This window comes from Apteryx rowi, unplaced genomic scaffold, assembly GCF_003343035.1.
Source record: "Apteryx rowi isolate R43461 unplaced genomic scaffold, aptRow1 scaffold_59, whole genome shotgun sequence".
NCBI lineage: Eukaryota > Metazoa > Chordata > Aves > Apterygiformes > Apterygidae > Apteryx > Apteryx rowi.
The window spans coordinates 229,215-236,660 of record NW_020450860.1 but is presented as its reverse complement, the minus strand read 5'-3'; the positions used below and the strand labels follow the sequence as shown (position 1 = coordinate 236,660).

Genomic DNA, 7,446 nt, shown 5'->3' with positions numbered 1-7,446 from the left:
GGTCCCTCCGGCGAGCCCGGCGGGAGCGTAGGGATGGGCGATCCGCAGGGACGGCCGGAGGCGCGGGTGTTTTCCGGGCGGCGTATCCGGCTTCTCCAAAACGGCCCCAATCCTGGTGGGGGGGGGAAGAAAAAAAAGCAACTGTAAAACGCCCCCAAGATGCTGTCGCGCAAGACCCCGCAGCACTTCTGCTTTCAGTCGCGAGCAGAAATACCACCCTGAGCATCCTTCCCCGTGGTATTTTGGCATGGCCTGTCCTGGCTTGAAAGTGGAAGTGAAAACACAAAGCAGCTTCCCCCCAACCCTGCCCCAAGATTGGAGCCTAAAAACCAAAAATAACCAAAAAAAGGAGGGGGGGCAGGGGTGAGGCCATGAAGATTCGAGCTTATCAATGCCAGAAACATCACCCATCCCTACAGAAATTACTCTGGATGTGCAGTACGTGCTGTTGTAGCACTGCCTTAAGTGTAAAGGATTTCATGCATGTTTGCCTAGCCATAATTCTCTCCAAAACTTTCCTCTGAAGATACTGAGTTGTGATGGCTGCTTCCGCACCAGTCCTGAACTGTATATGCACAATCTGTCCTGGTGATGCTTCCTGATAATTTGGTGTGCCACAACTTTTTTCCGATTAGACCAGGGAAATTTCAAGCAGAAGGACTTTTCCTTTCCCCCGATACTATTTTTGCACTTTTTTAGTTCTTCGTCATGCTCTCAAGTTCAAAGAGTGATTGCAAAGAAAAACGGGTATCATTTTATTCTGTAGGACACTGTTAGCAAAGCTGAATGTCAGTAATTCCTCAGGCCGTAGGATGAGCTAGCCCAACGTCGTGAGGCTTTCAGTAGAAGTTTTGCCTGCGTAAGTCCTAGGCAGTGCTTTACTGCTTGCAGTAGGTATCGCTATTCTCTCTGCGTGCTTTGTTGTTATTTTCAGGTAGAGAAGGTCCTACTCGTACTTGTATCGGTCACGAGGAGAAAGCAGAAATTGCTGTGCAGTGTTACTCTGTGGCTATATGAGTCCTGGCAAAGCTATGCTCCTTACTCTTCAGCCAACTAGTTTCAGGGCATTTCTCCATCTTATTTACTGTCTATGGAGTTAAACTCCCAGTACAATCGCCACGTACTCCACGAGGCATTAGTAGGGATGCAACTACATTGTACTTTTTGTGTGGCAAAATAGAGACATCTTGGGAATGGATCCTGTTTTCTAAGGCACTGATGTACTTACTAACCTGAAACTGAAGACAGAACGAGCTCAAGACAATGTTTTAATGTGTTGTGTTCTCTGTTTTTTTTTGCTGTAGATATCCCAGTTATCAGTAGATGAACTGAGTAGCAGCATGTTTGTTTCACAGATGTAGAAGTTCCCGATAGAACAGTAAGTTCCTTTTCAGTATTACTCGTTACGGTCGATCACTTTACACAAGGGCACGGCATCCTCTGAAGGTGCTCGTTTGGGCAGAGGGACTGAACCCGCAGCCCTCTGGGGCTCCGCTCCCTGCCAAGTCAACCGAAATTCAGCAGGTGCAGCAGAGGTATGGACCAGCCCCAGGGCTTACAGCACGTGATGTTACCTTGTGTCTAAAATACCTGGTTTAGGATGTTCAAAGCCTCCCTTCTTGCATCCCGCCACAGTCTGTTGTGTTTGCAGCTACCCTGGCTCTGGGCAGCACCAGCTGCCTTCGCACACCTCAGGGATTTGTGCTATTGATGGTAGAGACTGTTCTTGTAACAAGAGTCAGGTGAAAAGGTGTAACTTCTGCTTTGCTGCGAGTGGCATATTTCCTTTCATAGGGTAAGCAGGACGGGGTCATCATCGGCTGCCGCACCTTAGCAGGGCTGGCTTGGTTTGAGCCTGCTGTTTTAGCTGCAGCCGGGGGCTGGCTCCTAGCAGTTTTCCGCAGAGATCTGTGTATGCCATAAAGAGCAGGATGAATGCCGCAGGCAACATATCCTTCACCCCAGATCCTGGGCTTCCCTAGGTTGCTGGGTTTCTCTGAGTGGGAATAATAGAGGACCTTGTCCTTTTCTTTTGATTTACACAACATAATTTTACAGCCTGAGCAGCATTGTCATTTTTCTGTTGCTTTTGTTTGTAAATGTTAGCTGATGTTCATGAGAGAAAATCCCTTGGGAGTTTCAGTTCATCACTGTGTTTTTACTTCCAAGAGACTAAAACAGTTCAGCTCACTCAGCAAGAGGTCACCAGATTTTCCCAGTGCAGGCCATTTAATATACACAGATATGCATTCCATATCTCCCTTAAGTCACAGATTACGGCAACAACTTAAATGCTGGAAATAAATTTGGCAGGCAGTTCTTTAATTATATCTTTAGCAATAGACAGAAGTCACTCATGTTGGTGGTGCCCCTTATCTCTCCTGACCTAAATAAACTGTCCTCTATTTATATGGCCTGCCAACTGTGGCCATGTACCCTGTTGGTACAGGGGTGAACACTGAGCTATCCCTGTTAGTGAAAATGTTCTGCATTATACTGCATACTACTCTCCTAAACACCGGACATGACACCTGACATGTTAAACCATTTCCCTAGCACATGCAAACCACTCTGTTCCACCCGAGAGGGGATCATTTGCATTGAAAGAACCTCATTCTTGAACTCTTTGAGATTGTTTTCAGCATTTATTTCAGGAAACTTCTTCTTTTCTTAATTCTTTTCACTTTTATGCGTGTCGGTAGTTAACAGTGATTTCAGACGAGGCGAGGAAATTCCGTGGAACTATATTTCTTCTGCAAGCAGGGAGCACAGCACAGTCTGTCCAAATAAAGTGTCAGCAGTGCTGTTAAGGAATGAAAAATCCTTGCTTGAAACAAGTAGGGCCAACATTTTGAATTTGATGGGATTTCTTGGGGCTCAGGCTACTGGGCTTGGAGAGCGTCTGTGTCGGACAATGAGCCTGTTCTTTGCGAGGGAACGCTAACCGTGTGCGTGACCCACCGCTGTGCCAGAAGCACTCGTCCTCTCAACACCTCGCAGCTGCAGGACATAAGCCGCCTTCACAGACTGGCAGAAAAGGGCTTTTTCCTCCAGCTTCCCCAGCACTCACAGACCCAGCGGTGACCGTGGCCGTGCAGGAGCCGTTGTGCTTAGATCCCAGTCATTACCCAGTTGTTACCCCTCAGCGTCAGTATATAAACTAAAGGCCAGCAAATCTCTCAGGCACGCATCATTTCATGCTACCACCTGAGCATGTGAAATTGTGCATGTGCTGAAGTGTTTTGCCGGATAAGGGCCTTGGTCGGCATTCTGCAGTGCTGGAGGGCAAATTCCCAAAGCAGCCATGAGTGGGGGTTTGGTTATAAAAGCACTCGTGGCTCTGGCAGATGTTTTTTTTCCCCTATGGTTGGCAAAGTGCTGGCTAGCCTAGCTCTTCAGGCGCCAAGACCGTTGTCACCTTCAAAGGAGGATTTTCAAAAGCCATGCCAAGAGAGGTGATTTGCTGCCAGAAGGGGGTCACCTGAGCAGAGGGTTTCTGTGTCTGTATCTCATCTCTGGGCCTGATTTGCCTCTGGCTCTTGGATCCTTAGGACACTATTTTGAAGTGAATATCTGTGGCTCTTGCTGAGGAAAACGGGAGCTAACAGTGGTTAGGGATTCCTTCGTCCCTCTCATTAGTCACTCTCCACCTGCCGTCTTGTCTCCAAAATGAGACTATTAGTCGCCCACCTCCCTATTTCACAATTTGTTTCATCAGTGTGTGTTAAATGCACTGAAAATGGAAAGCTGTAAGCGCAGATTAAAGAGAATGCCAAGTGTGTTATTAGCAATTTCACCCTACGTCAGAAAAATAAGGGAATAAAATATTGGCTGCCTGCAACATAAAGGAAACCTCTTGGGCAATGCAGTGAAGATATAGATGTATCTTATTAGAATGACTGTTATTTAAAAGAACATTTCTTCCAATTTCTTACTCTTTCTTTGTTGTTTTTTCTTTCCCCTCCAGCAGACCATACTGAAATTCTGAACAGTAAAATTATGGAGCACCAGGACTTCTTGGTGGGAAGCTGCGCATGGCCTTTCTGTATATACCCCCTCTTCCCTCTATCGTTCTCCACCACCTCTACAGTAAGCCTGTTGCAGCCTACATGTTAACCAAAAACTGATCAATGGGAATGTCAAAAAAAAAAAAAAAAGCACTATAGAAACAATTAACAAACAGCGCTCTGTTATATGAGATATACAAGTAGAAAATTATAATAGACTTTTATAACACATTACTTTAACACACTTAATCATTTTATGACTACCATCCTGATAAGTGCATCTGCACAGCGGACTGTTGGTTTACTGTATACTATCGATGGATAAATGTTTGTCTTGTTTTTAAAGTGTTATCTTACTGTTTTGTTTACATCATAGTCTATTGATTTGTTTTAAAGTGTACATCATTATCAAGTATACTCAATACCATTTTTTCATTATTGTTATGTCTTAAGTTTTCATATACTGTAGGTTTTATGGGATTTTGTTTGTTTTTTACTAAAAATGTTATTGTGGGAAACAGGAATTATGTGCTTGAAAAACACGACACAAGAATGTTTTGCCCTTTTCTAGATTTTGCTGTTAATGTCAGCTACAGTTGCTTGTGTTAAATGCTCCTTTTATCATGTAAAATTTGCCTTCAGATAGAGTCTCCAAAATTTAGTGCAAATGACAGGAGAGGACAGTTGTCATTTTAGTCCAGTTCAGGGTACTTTTTTAAATACAATGAGCTGATTCTGGAAACGTAGAAAACAAAAACAACTGCACTCAGTGAAAAGTAAGGTGACAGGAAGGATTTGCTCAGATTGTGGAAAGCATCAAGGAATTTCTGCAGTTCTGTTGTACATTGAAGTGCATTGTCAGCTGCAAACGGCGCACAATCTTTCTTGCTATTCTCATGGTGCAGTCAAAAAAAAAAAAGATGGATAAGTGAGACAGCTTCATTTGGGCAAAGATGCATTTGCATTGGAGAGGAACAAACACCAACTGTTAGCTACAAAACCTATAGCTGGATTAGGCCTATAACCACGACTTTGCCCGAGCTGGGTGACAGCATGCAGGTGGGCTTGTCTCCACTGAGCATGCTACAACTTTTCAGCCTGAAATCTTACGTGGCTCATCCTGACATTTCATCAGTGTGCACCAATTATTTACTCACCATTTTCCTTAAGTTGGTGATATTTCCCAAGACCTCTGGCCCTTTAGAGCAAGCATACCAGTAACAAGCAAACATGAAAAATCTAAACTTAAGCTTTCTACCATACATGGATATTCTTTCTAATGGAGTTTCTGTAGGTCAGTGGATGTATTTTGGCATCTTCTACTTGATCAAGAGCAATGTTTGTCGCACAACAAGGGCTAGTTCTCAACACCTCCTTTTCATGCGCATGAATGAAACGATTTCCAGCCCGTGCACCCTGGACAGCACAGCCTGTCATGATGCTGCGTTGCTGAACAGCCTGGCTACACAATGAATTTGATTTGAGGACACACCAAATTCATCCCTATCGTAGCTCTATAATATCATTGGCATTATGGAAGAGATGGATTTGCTCCTGTAAATCTGTGAACTCCAGAGAAGTATAAACTGCTTGGAGAAAGGGAATCATTATTAAAACCAAACAAGAGGCAAGTTCCTGATGTCCGGAGGCTCTGCACCCTGAGCTCACTGTGGTCCTGTGGGGTGCCAAATTCTGACAACCAGATCATGTTTTCTTTTCAAAGTTCCTAGGCTTTGCTTAGAGAATTTCCTTGCCCCCTCTCCTCCAGTGTGAGTACAGACACATTGGTAGATATGTATTTATATGGGCCACAAGTGATAGAGGGGCCTGCAAGGCACAACTGGTGTGCCCCAGACCAGGCTGTGACCATCTGCTGTGGAGATTTCTTCATAAGCAAGAACCTTGGAAGAGTCCAGTTCAGAAAAGCCTTGAGCCGGTAGAAGTCTTTCCATTCATTTCAGCAGGCTTTGAACCAAACTCTGAGAGAGGGAAAATACCCCCGCAACACTCATTTATGAACCTCGCGTTTTGACAGTCGCTTGCGTCCATAGATGTTTCCCAGCCATCAGCGTTCAGAAACAGACAGTGTTGCCTGAAGTCAGTGACTCTCATTTATATTGGCTACTGCATTACCTGTTCTTTTAACCACTGAGTTTCTGTTTCCCAAAACCATAACATTGTTAGTGGAAAAAGTGGATTTGAGTACTTCCTGTTTGAAATTATTTGTGTATCAAAATGGGTTTTGCACAACCTGTGCCAGTGCCTCAACAAAGAACAGAGCTGATCTTCTTAAGCCAGAAAGGATGCATTCAAGCTTGTATGGCTTTATGAGTTAAAGGAGGTTGGAACTTTTTCAGTGCTAAATGGATTTTTGTATATCTTGACACTTTGATGTAACCTCCTATTTTATTTATCTACTTAAACATCTGGCATAGATGTGCATAGAATGTAAACCTAGAATACAGCTGTTTTCATGTCACATTTAAAGCACTGAAAAAAAAAAAGCATTTAAGGATTATTTTTTATTAAAGAGGTCCAATGAGGGATGTTCAGGGTAGTTATATTAGGTGCCACAACAGTTTTTATATTGCTGGCAAATTTAGCGTTAATTTGTAAATGAGTTTAAGGAAAGAAAAGCTTGAAGCACTAAACTTCACCAAATTCAAAACAATCTCGGCAAAAATGCCATTTTGAGGTAGCACTATTTAAACTAGTTGTGCAATGACTTGCTCTAATTTTCTTTGTTCAAGAAAGAAAAAAAAACAGTCGCCAGACTATAAATTTCCTAAATAGACTATTACAAAGTCACCAAGCTAATTAGTGACTCTAAACAAATGTCATAAAAGCATGAATATCATCCTTTATTTGACAAGAGATGTATGTAAGTTTGTTTAAATCAATATAATTTTAGTGACACTTTTATAAGCTTCCCACTTTCCATGAACCTATATTTTTTATTTATCCAAAGTTATTTCTCTTTGTCCATTTCTCTCAGCCTTATGCAAACAATATGCAAGAAATGCTGAAACTTGGATAAAACGGGTCATGCAGAGGGAAAATGAAAGCTGAGATTGATCATTTTCACAAAAAAAGGTTGTTAGTAGTTTCAATAAAAAAAAAATACTACTACTAAACTGTAACATAAGCAGACAATAAAAGAGGGATTTAAAATAAAATGGATTCATAAAACTATTAAGATTATTTTTGTTAAATACAGTGTTTTTAGTAATTTGGAACCTGATTTCACAATCAACCATGTTTTTTAGTTGGAGATTTCTAGCTGATGATTTTTTGACTTTGTATTTTTGCATCGTGATGTTCTAGAAATCATTACCTCCCTGGCCAGCCCCCGCCGGCCCCGTTCCTGAACACTCTGACGCACTTTCCTCCCTGCCGTAAGCGTCGCCTCGCACTGCCCTCGGGGTGTTCACGAGCGGCG

The 7,446-nt window shown here is 42.8% G+C and overlaps 1 protein-coding gene across 7 annotated transcripts in view; it reads left to right on the top strand.

Moving 5' to 3' along the window:
* MBNL3 (muscleblind like splicing regulator 3) overlaps positions 1-7,208 on the top strand; it is a 99,202-nt gene extending 91,994 nt beyond the window's left edge. For 4 of the 7 annotated variants that reach the window (XR_003256158.1, XM_026082701.1, XM_026082707.1 and 1 more), the window contains 2 exons: positions 1,305-1,378; positions 3,968-7,208. Coding sequence is in view for 5 of the 7 variants with exons in the window: in XM_026082701.1 (XP_025938486.1) it covers positions 1,305-1,361 (57 nt within the window). In the remaining 2 variants the exon portion in view is untranslated. The remainder of the gene's footprint in view (positions 1-1,304; positions 1,379-3,967) is intronic. The other 3 variants (XR_003256159.1, XM_026082703.1, XM_026082704.1) reach the window with 2 other exon arrangements.
* The last annotated feature ends 238 nt before the right edge of the window (positions 7,209-7,446 follow it).